This window comes from Hyaena hyaena, unplaced genomic scaffold (genome assembly GCF_003009895.1).
Source record: "Hyaena hyaena isolate Hyena2069 unplaced genomic scaffold, ASM300989v1 scaffold_879, whole genome shotgun sequence".
Taxonomy (NCBI): domain Eukaryota; kingdom Metazoa; phylum Chordata; class Mammalia; order Carnivora; family Hyaenidae; genus Hyaena; species Hyaena hyaena.
In genome coordinates, this window is record NW_024081510.1 from 240,841 (window position 1) to 259,065 (window position 18,225).

Consider the following 18,225-nt stretch of genomic DNA (forward strand, 5'->3'; position numbering starts at 1 on the left):
ACACCCCTCCATGGCCCCAGAAGTGTGGGCGTCGATTTGGAGCCAGCTTGCATGGTCGCACCAAAAGCAGAGTGAAGCCTGGGCAGAGACCGTTTCGAGCATGACCTGGAAGCACCTTGAGGTGCTCAGAACCTTGGAAAACAAGGGAGCTCACACCCGTACTCTGAAAGTGATCCCTGACCTCTTCCTCTGCAGTCTCCTGGTGTTCCTACGCTTGCCCGGGGCTGGTTTCACCACTTGCACTTGCACTGCCCAGGTGTGGATGCCCAGTCCCCAGCACCTACCTCGGACCAGCAGCCGGGCTGATGAGTAGGCAGCGCCTACGGTGTTGCTGATGTAGGCTGAGTACTGGCCGGCATCCTCCCTGGTGACCGATACAACCTCCAGGGTGTGAAGCGTCTTCCTGTCAGTCATGCAGATGTGTGCAGAAGCCGTCAGGGGCTGCCCGTCTTTGAACCAGTACAGCCGGGGCGCTGGGTAGCCTGGGGTCACACGGGACTGGTCAGCACAGAGCCTCCACCCGTGCGCCACACCCTCAGAGCCCCCTGGACACCAGTGCCCAGCCAACCTCCACTGTGCAGATGGTGCTCCCGGCATCTCTCTCTTCCTCACCTTTCACCTTGAGCTGAAACTTGGCCAGGCGCGTGCCAGGGGCCACCTGGAGGTCCTTCAGCTCCTCTACCACCTGGGGCAGCTGCCCCTCCTCTGAGGTAGATTCCGTCCCCTCTTGCTCCCGGCTGTTGGTAACAGAGAAGGAGCATGAGGTGCACCAGTGAGGGGTCAGGTGTGGGTGGCTTCTGCGGGCCCCTGCTTGCTCCACAGACACAGCCAGGGCCTGGCTGAGAGCTCCAGGTCAGATTCTGTCTGTCCAAGCCAGCACTGCCACCCCCTGAGGCCCACACTACCAGCCCACCAGGTGTTGCCCCTGTCCACATGGACCCCTACCTGGACAGGTAGCCTTGGGCGCTGAAGTAAGAGGAGGTCTCTGTGGCATCAGCTGCAGTTTCATAGTCTGTGCTAGTCACTGGGAGAGGAACAGTGGCTAGCATGAGCTCTGTGCCCCACCTGTCCAGGCACGGCCCCCCACCAGAGGCCAGCCACCTGGATCTGAGTGCGAGGGTGTCCCTGGGAGCCACTGACATTCCTGGGGGAGCAGCCATGGGGCACATGGTAGATGGTGGCCCCTCAACACCCCAGTCTGTCACCAGCCTGGGTTTCCAGGCCTATATTTAACTGCAAGTCCCAACAAATTGTCAATACTGGGTCTCATGACTGGCAGGCAGCGCCCACGGCTGTATCCTCCAGTCTTACCCACTAGGGAACAAGGGGTGACATATATAGGCAGCCGCAAAGGAGTAACAGGGCTGGAACACTGGATTTCTACAAGACAAGGATGAATTTGGGCCCTTAGCCTCACACCATATATGAAAAGCAAACCTAAATGTCAAAGCTAAACCTGTAAAAATCTTAAAGGAAAATACAGGTGTAAATGTTTACAGCAAAAACTAGGTGATGGTCTTGTAGATGTCACAACAACAGTACAAGCAAGCAAAGGAAAAGTAGTGGACTTCATCAATTAAAAATTTTGTGTATACAGAAAGTGGCAAGAAAACCCTCAGAATGGGAGAAAATCTTCAAAAATCATGTATCTGGTAAGGGCCTAGTACACAGAATATATAAAGAACTCCTGCAACTCAAAATCAAAACCCAGTCTCAAAATGAGGAAAAGATCCGAGTAGACATTTTTCCAAAAACCATACATAAATATCCAATAAAAATACATGAAAAGATACTCAACATCATTAGTCACAAGGCAAATGCAGATCAAAACCCCATCACTTAGGGCAGCAATTACTTTAAAAAAAAAATAAAGGGACCCTGGGTGGCTCAGTCTGGTTCAATGTCCAACTTTGGCTCAGGTCATGATCTCAAAGTTCATGGGTTTGAGCCCCACATCAGCTCTGTGCTGTCAGCACAGAGCCCACTTTGGATTCTCTGTCTCCTTCCCTCCGCCCATGCCCTGCTCATGCTCTCTCTCTCAAAAATAAATAAACGTTAAAAAATCAATACAAAATTAAAAGGTGAATAATGACAAGTGCTGATGAGGATGTGGGGAATTCGAACCCACATTCATTGCTGGTGAGGATGTAAAATGGCACAGCCCCTCTGGAGCTAGGCCACTCCTCCAAGAGTTAGCCACAGAATTGCCATATGACCATGTGATTCCACTCCCAGGTACGTGCCCAAGAGAACTGAACACATATGTCACAAAACACAAATACTTGTACACAGATGTGCACAGCAGTATTACTTATAGAAGTCAAAACAACCAATGGATAAACACCACTTGATGAATGGATGGATAAGCAGTCCACATACAAGGGAGTATATTTCAACCTGAAAAATGGAAGTATTGATGTATTTTACAACACAGGTGGACCTCTGGGACATGCTCAGTGACAGGAACCACACATAAAAGGCCACATATGATATGATTCCATTTATATGAAATGTCCAGAATAGTCAAACCCACAAATGCAGAAAGTAGCTTAGTTGTCTCCAAGGGCTGGGGAAGGCAGAATGTGGAGTGACAGCAAATGGACACAGGATTTCTTTCCAGGACAATGGAAATTTCTGGTGTGGGAAATAAGTGTAAGAATTCCTTAAGCTTGGGGGTGCCTCTGTGACTCAGTCCAATAAGCATTGACTTTAGATCAGGTCATGAACTCTCAGTTCGTGAGTTCAAGTCCCGCATCAGGCTCTGTGCTGACACCTCAGAGCCTGGAACCTGCTTCAGATTTTGTGTCTCCCCCTCTCTCTGTCCCTCCCCATCTCGTGCTCTGTCTCTCAAAAATAAACAAATGTTAAAATTAAAAAAAAAAAAATAGGGGCACCTGGGTGGCTTAGTCGGTTAAGCGCCGACTTTCGCTTAGGTCATGATCTCGCGGTTCGTGGGTTCGAGCCCCGCGTCGGGCTCTGTGCTGACTGCCAGCTCAGAGCCTGGAGCCTGATTCAGTCTGTGAATCCCTCTCTCTCTCTGACCCTCCCCTGCTCACGCTGTCTCTCTCTCTCCTAGAAAAAAAAAAAAAAAAATAGGGCGCCTGGGTGGCTTAGTCGGTTAAGCGTCCGACTTTTGCTTAGGTCATGATCTCACGGTTCGTGGGTTTGAGCCCCGCGTCGGGCTCTGTGCTGACTGCCAGCTCAGAGCCTGGAGCCTGTTTCAGTCTGTGACTCCCTCTCTCTCTGACCCTCCCCTGCTCATGCTGTCTCTCTCTCTCTCTCCTAGAAATAAATAAAAATATTAAAAAAAAAAAAAATAACTCCCTGAGCTTGCACCAATGGGTTAACAAGGTGTAGGGTGGAAAGCCACCTCTATAAGACAAAAGCCTTTGAGAACAACTAGAAGCAGAAAAACGCTACAGGGAGGAAGCGCCCAAAGTCAACTAGTGAAAAGGGTGCCTTGTTAGCCTTAAGGCAGCATGCTCCAGCAAGCTTAAACTTTGGAGATAACAGCTACTTGGCTGTATCACCCAAAGAGAAGCACTGTCCACTTGGCATCTGGTGGCAGTATATCATTGTGCTCTAATCTCAACTTCTAACACCACAAAGCCCTTTGCTTGTTACACTCACAAGTTACTGGTCCCTAGATTGTTGTTTTATTCTGCAAGTTCACCACGTATGTAAAACCTTGAGAGCTCAGTAAATACAGAGACAAACCCCCTGTTTGGGGCTCTTGTTTCCTCCCAGACATTAGCCTCTCTCAAATTCAATTCTGCATCTGCTCTTTTGCGGACAAGAGACAACTCCAGACTCAAAATCTGCAACACCCTGGCACTAGATGGTCATGCTGGTTACACAACATTATGAATATACTACAATCCACAGAATTGCACATTTTTAAATGAAAAATCTGATGGTGTGCAAATATCTAAACATTTTAAAATCCCAAGAGAAAAGGCAAGTTTTGCACAGAGAAACAAAGGTAAGAATGGCATCCTATTTCTTGGGTGGAAACAATGCAAGTTAGTAAACAGTGGAGCAGCACCTTTAAGGAATGGAAAGGAAAAAAAAATCCTAGCAAAAAATATCTTCCATAATCAAAATAGAAACAGACAATTTTTTCAGGCATACAAAAGCTGAGAGAATTCTAGCACTCCCAGACTACAAAAAATATGCGGAATAATGTCCCTCAGGCAGGAAGGACGTGAGAGCAGATGGAAATCCAGATCTACACAGAAGAATTAAATAGTTCCTACTTGGGTAAACACACAATCTGGTCTCATTCAAGTTACCTAAGTTACTGTTGTGTGCAGCTGTGCTGATAATACTGACCCCACCTTTGGCCCTACATCTTGTTAGTGTTGCTCGATGACCTCTCTTGGGCCCACGTGTTTCCAGGCCCTTGGAAACTCATATACAGGTCTTAGAAGTGCCTGCCAAAGCCAGGAGGGGGGAGGTTTGCTTTGGGCTCCCGTGAATCTGTTAGAGATAACCTAGTCTTTCGCAGACCCTATATGCCCTTTAGTCTCCAGCAACCAAGGTCCCTTGTGTCATGACTACAGAAGGTGACACTGACACATCCCTTCTCCTTGCCAAGCAGTGTTTCCTAGAATAGCTGTACTACTGCTTAACCATCGCCTGGTGAAGAACAGCTGGGTTGTGACCAGTTAGAGAATAAGGTGGCTATGAACCTTTGGGTACAAGTTTGATTATGAATTTGAGATTTAATTTCTCTGGAATAAATGCCCAAAACAGCAACTGTTGCATTACATGTTAGCTACAGGGTTAGTTTTGTAACCAACTGCCACGCTCTTTTCCAGATGGAGTGTACCATATTACATTCCTGCCAGTGATGCATAATTGACCTCATTTCTCTGTTTCCTCGCCAGCACTGGGTGTTGTCTCTATTTTTTTATTTTAGGCATCCTGATATGTGTACAGTGACATCTCACTGGGGTTTTAAACATTTTCCTGGTGGTTAATGGTGGTGAACATCTTCCATGTTATTTGCCTTTAGCATGCCCTCTGGCATGAAACATCTGGACGTGTCTTTTGCTCCTGTTTTACTGGATTTTTTATTGTTTATAATTCTTTATATATACAGTAAAACCTTGGATTGCAAGTAACCTGTTCTGTGAGTGTTCCACAAGACAAGCAAACATTTCTAATAAATTTTAACTTGATAAACGAGTGATGTCTTGGAATACAAGTAGTACGTGACGTTGAATGCCACATGATTACATCTGAGCCAAAGGTTCTTCTTCTCTCTCTCTTTCTCACTGCAAGATTGCGGGTGGTTGTCTCCCATGCTCAGATGCTCATGCTTGGTTTCAGGCCATGGCGTTTGGCAAAAATCAGCAATTTTTCAGATCATTGGAAGGTACCCACAACTGGCACTAGTGTATTTTTTGTCACTTCCAATCACTTATGGACAGTCCTTTGCTTTTCCAGACAAGAGTGAGCTTAGGAATGCTTTGCTTCATTCTAGCTCAGGCTGCCTGCAGATATAGACCCCTTTCTCTGCTGCCTAATTGCCAATTACATTAAGTACAGTACATGAGAAGAGTTTATTAATACTGTAGTGAGGTCAACATCTGTATAGGCCCCCAAGCAGAAAAACGTTCCATGGAGCCAATAAATGCCAGTGATTCCCTTAGTGATAGTGAAAGTCACCTACACAATAACCCTCCTATTTCTTGTCTCCCTCACACCAGCCACGAAAGTTTTCAAAGGTAAGTGCAAGCTAATTTGCTTTTTTTCATGTTTCGTATTTTCTTTACTATTTTGGATTATATTACAGTATTGTAATCATTTTTGTATGAGTATTTTTGGGCTGTGGAGCAAATCATCTGAGTTTCCATTATTTCTTATGGGGAAATTTGCTTTGATATACAAGCGCTTTGGATTACAAGCGTGTCTCTGGAACAAATTATGCTCACAAACCAAGGTTTTACTGCATATGTATTTTTATGCTTTCCTTATTTCTATTGGTTTCAGAGGTAGAATTTATGCTATATATTTTTAGACAAAGTCCTTGACTAGATATGTGATTTGCAGATACCTTCTCCCATTATGTAGTCTGACGAACCTCTGCAGGGTTTTCTCAGAGCAGATGTTCATAACTTTCACTAATTTTCCCTTTTATGGGTGTTGCTTAGTATCAAATCTAAGAAGTCTTTTCCTGGCTTCAATAGATTTGTTCCTATTTTTTCCCTGAAACCGTCATAGTTTTGTTTTTTACACTGACACATATAGTCCACTTTGAGCTCATTTTTGTATAAGGCCGAGGTCTAATTTTTTGCCTCTAAATGTCTCAATGTCTTCAGCACTCCTTGAGATTCTATCCTTGAATCTGAAATCTATCCTGCCTCCACTTAACTGCACTTGCACTTCTGTTAAGAATCAAATAGACATACTTGTCCTGAGGTCCACCTGGAGTCTTGGCATTAGGATACAACACATCTCCTCGTCCCTTATTACTTGGAAACTTCCAGAGGTTTAAGAACGGTGTGCTAGGAACCCGGGATGAGATCAAATACATATTTCTTATTGTGTCACAGCTAGCCGCCCACATGTGCTGGGGGCACCTCCAAACTCTCTTAGGTCCCTCCCCAGCCTAGGCGCATACCAAAGAGATAAGGCCTCCAGCTCCACTCTGGCCACAAGACACGAGGCTCCACATCCTGTCTGACCCAAAACCAGTGCTCTCTGGGTCATCCTTCAGCCCAGCACCACTCCTCCTAGCTCCCACCCTGGGGACTACCACACTCACGGTCCACACGGAGCTCCGCCTTGGTGGATGACACACCCATGCTGTTCTCAGCCATGCAGCGGTAGACACCCATGTCTGCTGGCACCACTGCCGTGATGATAAGTTGGTGGCCGCCTTGCTGGTCCTCACTGATCATGTAGTGGTCATCCTCCTCTAGCATCCTGCCATCCTTGAACCAGCACACGGTGGGCACGGGCTGGCCTGTCACCACACAGTCGAAGCTCACGGGGTACCCGTCCTGCACCTCCTGATTCTGCAGCTCAGTCAGGAACACCGGGGCTGGGAGGGACAGGCAGGGTGTGCAGTGAGCTGGCCCCAGGTCTCCCCCAGTGACCCCAGCTGCCAGCGACTCAGCGTGCATCAAGTCCCCAGCACTCGTTCACAAGGGAGTGCTCGCAGGCCCCAGGGCTAAACACAATTCTACATCTGCCAGCTTCACCCCTGTTCTCTAGAAGAATCCTCTCCTTCTCAGCCTGCATCTCAAGCTGCTGAGAGGCCAGAGGGATAGTGGGCAGGAAACAAGGAGGAGGGGCAGGCAAGGCTAGGCAAATGTCGTGTGGGCTGCAAGCATGAGAATGGCCCAAAATTCCACAGGGGAGGTTTCCAGACATTAGGCCATGGGTCATTAATTATATACCCTCGTTACTCCTAGGTAAACTATGTGAACAATGAAATAGCTTTGGCTGTGGAATGCCACCTTTTATACTGGTTGCGCTCCAAACCCTCACGGAGCAAAGACAAGCTTTGGAATGTCCATAATCCTATACCCACTTCAGAGAGGAGAGCAATGAGGCTCAGAGTAGCTAGTACGAAACAGGCAGAGCTGGACTTAAATCGAGCTCTCTAACCCCAGATTCAGGGGTTCACCAGCTCAGGGGGCTGCATCTGCAGTGGCCCCAGGCTGGAGCCCAGCCAGCTCCCCAAGTCATCAGGTGACACAGGTCACCATGGCCCTGCCCCTCCTCCTTACTGGCTCTGACCCTCCCCTACCAAAGCCCTTGCCTTACCACCCGCCCCGCCCCCTTCACAGCACGCCCCACCTCTTCCAGTCCCCTCTTTCTCCCTTGTCGCCCCGCCCATCTGCGTTCCTGGCCCCGCCCCTCCCCCTTCTAGGCCTCATCCCCGCCCCATTCCAGGCCTAGCCCCTTCCCCTTCCCACCTCTCCCCTTCCAGATCCCACCTTTCCCCATTCCCACCCTTCTCCACCTCTAACCTTCTCGGTCCCGCCCCTCCCCTTACCTTCCCTTGCCTTCCCTCCCCTTCCCGGCCCCGCCCATCCCCTTCCAGGGCCTACCCCACCCCTCCGCCTCTTCGCCCCTCCCCCTTATCGGCCCTGCTCCCGTCCCCGTACCTGGCCTTGCCCCTCCTCCTTCCCGGCCCCACCTCTCCCCCTTCCGAACCCGACCCTCCCCATTCCAGGCCCCGCCCCCGCCCCACCTTCCCGGCATGCCCTCCCCTTCTAGATCCCGACCCCGCCCATCCCCTTCAGGCCCCGACCCAGACAGCGCGCAGACTCACCAGCCTCTGAGGTCAGCGGCCGGGGCACCACCTCTTGAGCTGTGACTGGGGCAGGAGCCACCTTGCTGATGCGCATCTCCACCCCCCGGGGCCCCTGCTCCAACAGGCTGATGTCCACGCCAATACCCATCGTGCCAAACATTTCTCGGAAGCAGGTGGCCGCACGGTGGGCCTCGGCAAGAGCCTCGAAGCGAATGTAGACAAAGTGTTCTTCTTCGCGGTATGTCCGCCAGTCTGCCGGCTCCTCCGGTTCCGCCGGGCCCTCGTCTGCACTTAGGAAGATCTCTTCGTCCGACACCTCCGCCGGGCCTTTGGTGCGGAACAGACGGTGCAGCCGTCGGGCTGCCCGGCGGAAGGCGTCGTCCAGCTCGCCCCCTGAGGAGCTCTCCGCCTCACTCTCCGTCCCGCTGACCACCACACAGGCACTGTGGGCCACGCGGCCGAACTTGCTGCTCACCTGGCAGGTGTAGCGGCCGGCGTCCCCACGACCCAGGCCCGTGACCAGGAGACAGCAGGTGCCGTCCCCAAGCTGGTCGATGTGGTGGTGCCGGCTGTCAGTCAGCTCCATGCCGTCCTTCAGCCAGCGAGCACGTACGTCCGCCTTGCTGGACACCACACACTCCAGACGCAGGACATCCCCCACCTGTGCCTCGGTATCCCCAAATGTGCGGGAGAACACGGGTCCCTCCTGCTGTTTCATCTCTTTGCGGACTTTGTAGCCTTTAAAGGCAGCCTGGATCTTCACTGCTGCCTTGTCCATGGACGGGTCACCCAAGTCCGCAGCCCTCAGATCTCCCGGAGGTGGGTGACCTGCAGTTGGCTGTTCCTGATGCTTCAGTGGCTTCCCAACTGCAGGGATCCCAAGCTGTGTGCAGAGGTAACGTGGGGAAACAGGCCCGTGACAGGGAAAGGACAGTGTAGGGACATACAGGGCAGGGCTGGAAGCAAAGCCTGGGTCTCCCACCCCAGCTCCATGTCTCAGTTCATCATGCCACTCTGTCTTCTGTCTACCTGCAACTGCACAACCTTTACAGAGGCTGGATTCCTGATGGCTTCTATTGCCACCAAGAGGCAAGCCCACACTCCCTGAAATCACTACTAATGGTTACCCAGACAGGGACTGACAGGCTGTGAGGAACACCACAGAGAGGCCAGTTTAGCTCTTAAAAGCCAGGTGGAAGGTGGGTGTGTGGGTGGTGGCTGGATGCATGGGGGAATGGGTGGATAAATGGTGGATGGGTAGATGGTAGATGGGTGACTGAATGGTGGATGGGTGGGTGGATACATGGGTGATAGATGGGTGGATGGCAGATGAGTGGATGGTGGATGAGAGGTGGATGGGTGGATGGTGGATGGACAGATGGTGGATGGGTGGGTGATGAGTGGATGATGCATGGACAGAGAATGGATGGCAGATGGATGGTGAGTGGATAGGGGTGGTATAAGTGGATGTTAGATGGACAGATGATGGAGAAATGGGTGGGTGTATGGCTGATGAAGATCTGAGACATCCAGGCCTCTCCTCACAGGCCACACTGGACACTCACCTTGCTGGCCAGTGGAGAGGTGCTGGTCCTCCCAGCCTTCTTGAGGTAGGTAACCAGGGAGGGAGTGCCTGCCCGGGACTCATCATCAGAGCTGGTGTGTGAGAGGTCGGCCTCGCCAGTGCGTGCCAGCTCATCGGCTGTGGAGTAGTCCTCAGAGAGGTCTGGGGCCGCTTCTTCCACCTCCTGCTGCAGGCGTGGTGAACGGCCATTCTCCTCAGGCAGCTCACTGATGGAGTCCAGCGTGGGCTCACGGCTCATGCGGCGCTTCCGGGCCAGGGCCTCCCACAGCAGGTGCAGGTCACCCTCCTGGGCTGCTTCGGGGGGCAGCCTGGGCTGTGCAGGGGCCTCGTCCCCAGATCCTGGGGACAGCACCACTGAGAAGGACAGGAGACTGGTCAGCAGGGTGGAAACAGACCCTTGACCCCAAGCTGCTGAGTGTGGTTCTCCTCAGTAGGCCTCTGCTGCCTGCCTGGGCCACCAGGGTTCTGGAGGTCCAATCTTTATGAAGTTTCAGAGGCTCTGAACTTCCTTCTAGGCCTCAGCTTCCCCTAATGAAGCCAAGCTTCAGCCTACCTTGGGCACCTGCACAAGAGAAATGAGCCCAGGGGAGCACAGGGCCAGGGTCAGTGCAGATGCAGGGGGACCAATAGTGTGAGGGGGCTCAGAGCACCAAAGGAAGGTGGTCAGAGTAGGGAGGCTTGTAGTGTGGGGGTGGGAGCTCAGCACAGGGGAGAGGGGATCAGAGTGGGGAGGACTCGGAACACAGGGGCTCCCTGTGCATGGGGAGGGGGCTCAGAGGGCAGGGACCGAGAGCTTAGGGGACCAACAGTGGGCACCAAGGGATGTGTTGGGCAGGACCGTGCTCAGGGAGCAGTGTTGCCTCAGGTGCCCACTATATGCTTCTGAAAAAGGTTCAGCCTCATGGGTCTGTGCATCTCCCCACCAGACCTCAGTCTTCTTTGGTGTGCGAGGGGCTTCCCAAGAGGATCAAGGAGGTGATGAAGAGGAGGGGCTGGCTCACTCCCATGCCCCAGGGCTCCCCACTCTCCGCTGGGTTCTGAGGACGCACCCCGGAAAGAGGCGGCTGCAGAGGAGGCCTGTTCCCCGGCGTGGCCGCAATGGTACTCCCCCTGGTCCAACGCTGAGAAGCTCTGGATCACCAGCGTCTGCCGCTGACCCTGGCAGAGGACCTGGAAGCGCCCGCTGGGTTGGATGACCTCTGTCCCCTTCAGCCAGACGACCTCACCTGCCTCGGCCACCTCGCACTCCAGGAACACGTCCTCGCCGGCAGCCACCTGCCGGCTCTCGAGAGCGGGAGGCGCAGGAGCTGGGCGCGCAGGAACCGGGGCTGCAGGCGCGGGGACCGAAGGCATAGAGACGGGGACCGCAGGCTTGGACGCAGGGGCCGCAGGCACGGGGGCGGGGGCCTCAGGCTCTGGCGCGGGGGCTGCAGGCATAGGCGCGGGGGCTGTAGGCACAGGCTCCAGGGGCTCTGTCGGGATCAAAGCCACTTCAGCAGATAGTTGCAAATGACATATCAGATAAAGGGTTAATATCCAGAATCTATAAGGAACTCACCAAACTCCACACCCGAAAAACAAACAACCCAGTGAAGAAATGGGCAGAAGATATGAACAGACACTTCTCCAAAGAGGACATCCAGATGGCCAACAGACACATGAAACGATGCTCAGCATCCCTCCTCATCAGGGAAATACAAATCAAAACCACACTGAGATACCACCTCACGCCAGTCAGAGTGGCTAAAATGAGCAAATCAGAGAACTCTAGATGCTGGCGAGGATGTGGAGAAACGGGCACCCTCCTACACTGTTGGTGGGAATGTAAACTGGTACAGCCCCTCTGGAAAACAGTGTGGAGGTTCCTCAGGAAACTAACAATAGAACTCCCCTATGACCCAGCAATAGCACTGCTAGGAATTTACCCAAGGGATACAGAAATGCTGATGCATAGGAGCTCATGTACCCCAACGTTCAAAGCAGCACTCTCCACAATAGCTAAAACATGGAAAGAGCCTAAGTGTCCATCAACAGATGAATGGATCAAGAAGATATGGTTTATCTATACCATGGAATACTCCATGGCAATGAGAAACCATGAAATCTGGCCATGTGTAGCAACATGGATGGACCTTGAGGGTGTTATGCTGACTGAAATAGGTCAGGCAGAGAAGGACAAATATCATATGTTCGCACGTATAGGAGGATTAGGAGGAACTTAACGGAGGACCAAGGGGGAGAAGAAGTGGGGAAATGGTGGGGGAAAGGGAGAGAGGCAAACCATGAGAGACTCTTGAATGCTGACAAAAACTGAGGACTGATGGATGTGGGGGGAAGAGGGGATGGGCATGGAGGAGGACACTTGTGGGGATGAGCACTGGGTGTTATATGGAAACTAATTTGACAATAAACTATTTGTAAAAATAAAAATAAAGCAATTACATGGCAAAAAAAAAAAAAAAAAAGAAGACACTTCAGCAAGGTCACCCCCGGGTTCTCCAACTTGGGGAGCGCTCCAGGCGGGACCTCACCCCCACCCACCATGGGAAGGCTAGCCACTCACCGAGCTTCACCATCTGGGGCAGGTGCACAGGCTCCCCAGCCCCCGCTGGGCCTACTGCCGCCACGCGGAAGCGGTAGGTCTCTCCCGGGGCCAGGCCGTCCACCACGCACTCGGGCCCAGGCACCAACTCGTGGCACAGCCGCCACTCGCCGGTGGCCACCGCCTTCATCTCCACCCGATAGCCGCAGAGACCGCCGCCACCGTCGCTTGCAGGCGCCACCCATGACAGTGTCACGGAGCGGCCGCTGCGCGCCACCACCTCTGCGTCCTCTGGAGGGTCTGGGAGGCCTGCGGGGACGGGGCTGCTCAATGGAGGCTCCTCGTCGGCGCCCGCAGGTGCCCAGCCCTGCCCGCCTGGACTCTGATCCCGGGGTGCCGAGCGGGGGTTAGGCAGACCGCCCCAGCAGGCCCCTGAGTCGCTGTGCCTGGCGGCCCCGACCATCTGACAGAGCAAAGGTCGTGCACTTGAGAACCAGGGAGACTGTGTGCCCTGAGCCCACCTGGATGGCAGCCTCTGGGGCTGAAGCAGCAGAGCCCTGGACGCAACCTGTGGCAGGCGGCCCGAGCCACCCACCTAGCACGGTGAGCCGCGCGGAGGCCACGGCGTCGCGGGCGGCGAAGGTGACCTCGCCAGCGTGGTGTGGCTGCGCACCGCGCAGCAGCAGGGTGTGGTGGCTGCCGTCTGCGGTGACCATCCAGTCGGGGTCGTCCGGCTGCACTGCGGCCCCGTTGATGTACCACGTCGTCTCGCCCACCGGCACCGCCTCGCTGAGCGTGCACCTGAAGCGGACCTGCCCACCAGCTCTCACGGCCGCATCCTGCGGGGACTCCAGTACTTCCAGGCGCCAGCCTGCGGGGCCGTGGTGTGCGGTGAGCGCCCGGGCCCAGAGGCGTCCTGGAGGCAGGGCTGGGAAACCTCTGGGCCACCAGGTCCTGCCAGTTCCGTCCCCCCTACCCCTAGTCGAGGAGGAGGGGCGGCATCTGGCTGGAGGGTACTGAAAGACCGAAGCCCTCAGCCAAGGTCCCCAGCCGCAACCCCAACAGCTCCACTGTGTGGGATCGGTGGGAGGGGTCTCAGAGGCCTGGCCCCGCCCCACCCCACACACACTTGCCGAGCGGCGTCGGGCGGGAGGGGTCTCCAGATACACGTCCCTCCCCGCCAGGCCTCAGCCTATCCCTCACACCACTAACCTCTGACTGTAAGGAACGCGGAGGTCACCACGTCCCCCGCCAGGAAGGTCACCCGGCAGCTGTCCTGCGGACGCAGGTTTTTGAGCAGCAGCAGGTGCCGCAGGCCATTCTCGAAGTAGACCACCTCCGCGTTCTCGGAGGTTCGCACAGGCTCGTCGTCCAGCAGCCAGGTGTGAGTGGCCACCTCGGGGCGGGACAGCTGGCACTCGAACAGCGCCTCGCCGCCTTCAAGTGCGTCCACGTTCTCCAGGCCACGCACCACGGTGTTCTTGGCTGCGAGGAGGGAGGCGGCTCAGGGCGTGCTGAGGCCTCCTCTGCCCCAAGGCCCCCTGCACAGTTATGTGGAAGAGCCCATCCCCATTAGAAGGGCTCAAGGGCTGACCAGAACGTGGCCCAGTGGAGGGCAGGGCACGGGGTCCACATGAGACCACCAGGAGGCCTCTTGAGGCCCTGCCCACTCCCACACCATCACCAGCTGGTGGCCTGCCTTGGCTGCTGGCCAGGGAGCACTTCTCCACACCAGATAGGTGAGAAGCTTCACAGATGTTTCCAAAGCTGCCCACAGCTAGGCTCAAACCCTGCCCTCCACAAGAGTTATGCCCCTGCCCGGGTTGCAGCATGGGACTCTGGAAATGGCTCCCTTTCTTCCCAATCCCCAGCCAGCACTAGCCATGCTGGGCTGTTCCCTTCACTCACAGGGACCAGAGAGACCTCTGCCCTCCTTTCCCACCCCTCTCCAGCTCTCTTGTTCACACAGTACACCAGACTTAGTAAGTGGATGTGAATTTGATGTGTAAGCCATGAACTCAGGACTGGGCTTGCCCGGCCCCAACAGCAACCCAGTGCCTGGCTGCACTGGCTTGCCACCTGCCATGGTCCATTCCCGTGACACACCACCTGTATGGCAACAGTGGGAATAGTCTGAGCGGCTTCCTGGGGGAGGCAGAATCTCAGGCTAGGCGTGATTGAGCTGGGCAGGATACATGTGAGGCAGGAAAGAGCGCCAGGTGACCCAGGGCTGGCCCAGGTGCTGGGAAGGGTGTGACCGTGACCCACGTGACTTCAGGAGGCCACTGCAGACCCTGACCTGAGCAATGGGGGGTGCGGCAGCCAGGCCCACAGCCCCAACTGCTCTCTGGGATACACACCACACTGGGACCTGTTCACAGCTCTAGTGCTCAACCCCAGCCTGTCGACAGAGTCCACATGCCCTGCAGGTAGGGGCGTCTGCTCTGGACAGGGAGTGAAGGGGGCAGGGCATCTCAGAGCAGAGGCCTCACAGGACCCACCCATGACCCTCCTCTGGCCCCCAGTCGAGCCCCAGGCTCCTCACATACAGATCAGATTTCCTCACATCCCAGCCCCTTTCCTCCCCACATCAGAATCAACGTCACAACGGGGGTTAGACATCCCAGATGTCAAAGCAGCAGAGAATCCCTGTCCTTCCTGTCCCTCTGGGCCCCACTGTCCCCTACCCTGCCCAGATGGCCTTGTGCCTCAGCCACACCCCCACCTCCCTCAGGCCTGGGCTCAAAGGGCAGCCGTTCCCCATAGCTGCTGTCACATCCAACTTCCCAGAGGGACAGCCCCCTGAAGGGAGGGATCGATGTCTATTCAGACCTGTGGCCCCAGAGACCAGAAAGAGGTGCTTTAAAAACATCACTGTTCACAGAGCAAGGACCTGCTAGTCCTGGCTTGTATGGCCCTCTCACTATCACCTCCAGCTCACTCCTCAGTGGGAAGCGGTCAGATCTTCCCAACTGGGAGCTGGCAGCAACCAAGTGAGGAGCCTCCCCCAGGGGGCTGCAGTCAACCAACCCCCACCCCTGGTCCTCCAGAGGGTATTCTCGCTGTGTGCAGAAAGGGACACGGGGCTCCAGCACCCCCAGCTAAGATCAGGGACTCAGGGCACGCAGCCTAGCACCCTCTCCTGTCCTGTCAGGCAACTCCGGGAGGAGGAGCAGGGCCTGCCTGCTGGAGCCCTGTCTCCAGCACTGCCTTATGGTGCTGACTGTCACGCCCGCCTCTGCACCAGGAAGGATGGCCACAGCCACACCAGAGCTGTGCAAGGCCTCACCTTGCACCTGCAGCAGGGCCACCACGCGGGTGCCCGCAGCCTCACAAGAATAGATGCCAGTGTCGCAGGGCAGGGCTGGCCTGAAGGACAGCTTGGCCACGGTCCAGTCCTGCTCTATGACGACGCGGCACCCGTCAGTGCGCACCTCCTGCTCGTCCATCTTCCATGTGGCCTGCACGGGCCGCGAGTACTGGCAGAGGAGCTCGGCCGGGCCGCCCTCCTCCACGGCCAGGTCCTGCATGGCACTGACCACCTCCACCGTGGGATCTGTCGGCCGACACCCCGGTCACGCATCAGCTGGTGTAGTGCTGCTGCACCCCACCCCCACCCCACCTGTGCTCTCAGCGGCTCAGCGGCAAGCAAGCGCAGGGCTGCGGCAGGAGGGGAACCCATCACAGTGGCCCAAGGCCCTCCTCATGGGGGAAGCCGTACCCCCAGTATCCACCTGGGGTAGATGGCACTGTCGGCTCATCCTCTGTCGGGGCTGGGCCCTTCCTGAACCCTCTGCCTCCCTCCCCAGCCGTGGCCCAGGGCATACTTCGCCTCAGCAGGGACACAACACCCCCCCTCAGAAAGCCCTCAGGCCCTGCTCAGGGTCAATCAACTCTGCTGGGCCCATGGCACCCCCTGGGGCCTCGTCAACCTCGGGGTCCCTGTCTGGTCTCAGCCTGATGAGATCCTACTCAAGAACTGGTTCACCCCTTGGACGTGGGTGAGTGTCTGCACTTGTTCTGCAGAGGCACCGGGTGAAGCTTTGTGGGCCAGCCATATCCCGGAGCACCAGATGCCCCACTGCAGTCCCCCCCAAAGGCTGGCTCTTTTCCAGACGGTCACAAGACCCCAACTGAGCCCACAGCAAGGGAAGCATCAATGAGCAGGGACAGAGCAGGCCAGACCCAGGAAGGGGGCTCTCACTCCTCGGGTGCCCTCTCAGAGAACATCTGAGGGACGGACAGCCCCAGAATGGTGGCCAGGCAGGAGCTTGGCCTGGTGCCCTGCAGGGAGGTGGGCGTGTGGTTGGCTTCACATCTCCCCAGCCTGGCCTCATGCTCCGCAAATCGGGACAGCAGACTGCCTACCATGCCTACCCATGGCACACATGGAGCGATGCCCAGCTCGTATCCTGGAGCCAGCCCTGGACCCACCACCCTGGGAGCCCACAGCAAGCATGTGGGGTAAGCAGGGGCAGAAGCACCAGCTCGGGGCAGGGTCCCATTGGCCAATACCTTTGACCAACAACTTGGCCATGGAGACCAGGGGCCCTGCGCGGTAGGTGATGGTGCCTGAGTCAGCAACCCCCAGGCCCGAGAGTGTGAGGGAGTGGAAGGTCCCATCATGCACGGAGATGGCACTTTCGGGGCCATCCTGCAGCAAGGTGCCATCCAGCCACCAGTGGGCCTCTGGCCCCCCCGCACGGGACACCTCACAGGAGAACGTGGCCACCTCCCCCGCAAAGACGTCCACGTTCTGCAAGCCACGTACCAAGTATGGTGCTGCCTCTGTGCAAGAGGGCAAAAGGAGGGGGGCTGTGCCAACCTGGGGTCTGCAGGGGCTGCCTTGGGGCTGAGACGAGAGGTCCACCCAGGCCAGCTGACCCACCTTGCTTGCAGAATGAGACACAGAGACCACCCACAGCAAGCCCACACGGAGCCAGCTCAGCCTCCTGCACCCAACACCCTCATCGGAACATGTCCCGTTTCACCACAGGAGACTGGTCACCTCCATCCACGTCCTTTTCAGGACACAGAGCAGACAAACCCCAAGGCTCCAATCCATGCAGAGTGGGTATGGGTTCTGGAGGAGAAGCCAGGAGCCCACTGCTCTGATAACATGGGAGATCTCCCTTGGGAAGTAAGACCGCCATCCCGGGGCATATGGAAGCAGATGTTCCTCCCGTCCCCTGAGGTCCATTTTCCCAGATGAGCCCCGAGATCCCTCCAGCCCTCAGATTCTGGGACCCTAATGATACATGGCAACTGCCCCTTGCCCTGTCACACAGGGGGCCTGAATCCAGGGGCTTCCCAGATGCAGATGATGCCTGCTCATTACCCCTCTACCTACCATGGCTGGGTCCTCCCTCAGAAACCCCCCCCATACCCTTCCTGGGTGTGCACCACTGACATCCCAGTCCCTACCTGCCCTTCCATCCTTTCCCAAAAGTGCACACCTGTGTTCCCACCCCACTGCATCAGCTCCCCATTCCCACCGCCAACAGAGGTTCCAAGCTTGTCCAATAGCCACCTACCAGGACACCCATTTGCACTCCACCCCCATGCTCATGGGCCCTCCTCATGAGGCCATGGCCAGGTATCTGTACATGAGCTAGCACACTCCAACGCCAGGTCAAGAGGGGCCAAGGCACAACCCTCAAAGGAGCCTGCAAAGCCCAACCCAGTCTCACACTGCCCCCTCACAGACACCCACTCTGAAGAACACACAGGCTCTTCCTGGACCTGCTTGGCTCACAACACCCAGGATACTGCCCTTCTCCCATCACTCAGCTGGAGGGCACTGCACTCTGGAGGCTTTCCCAGATG

The 18,225-nt window shown here is 55.5% G+C and overlaps 1 protein-coding gene across 1 annotated transcript in view; it reads right to left on the reverse strand.

Moving 5' to 3' along the window:
* The window catches only part of OBSCN (obscurin, cytoskeletal calmodulin and titin-interacting RhoGEF), a 159,920-nt gene that overhangs the window by 33,501 nt on the left and 108,194 nt on the right, over positions 1 to 18,225 (reverse strand). The window contains 11 exon segments of the mRNA XM_039220260.1: positions 285 to 482; positions 613 to 737; positions 946 to 1,024; positions 6,773 to 7,051; positions 8,291 to 9,155; positions 9,838 to 10,211; positions 10,907 to 11,164; positions 11,236 to 11,264; positions 12,417 to 12,708; positions 12,995 to 13,270; positions 13,612 to 13,884. Of these exon segments, the coding sequence (XP_039076191.1) occupies positions 285 to 482; positions 613 to 737; positions 946 to 1,024; positions 6,773 to 7,051; positions 8,291 to 9,155; positions 9,838 to 10,211; positions 10,907 to 11,164; positions 11,236 to 11,264; positions 12,417 to 12,708; positions 12,995 to 13,270; positions 13,612 to 13,884 (3,048 nt within the window).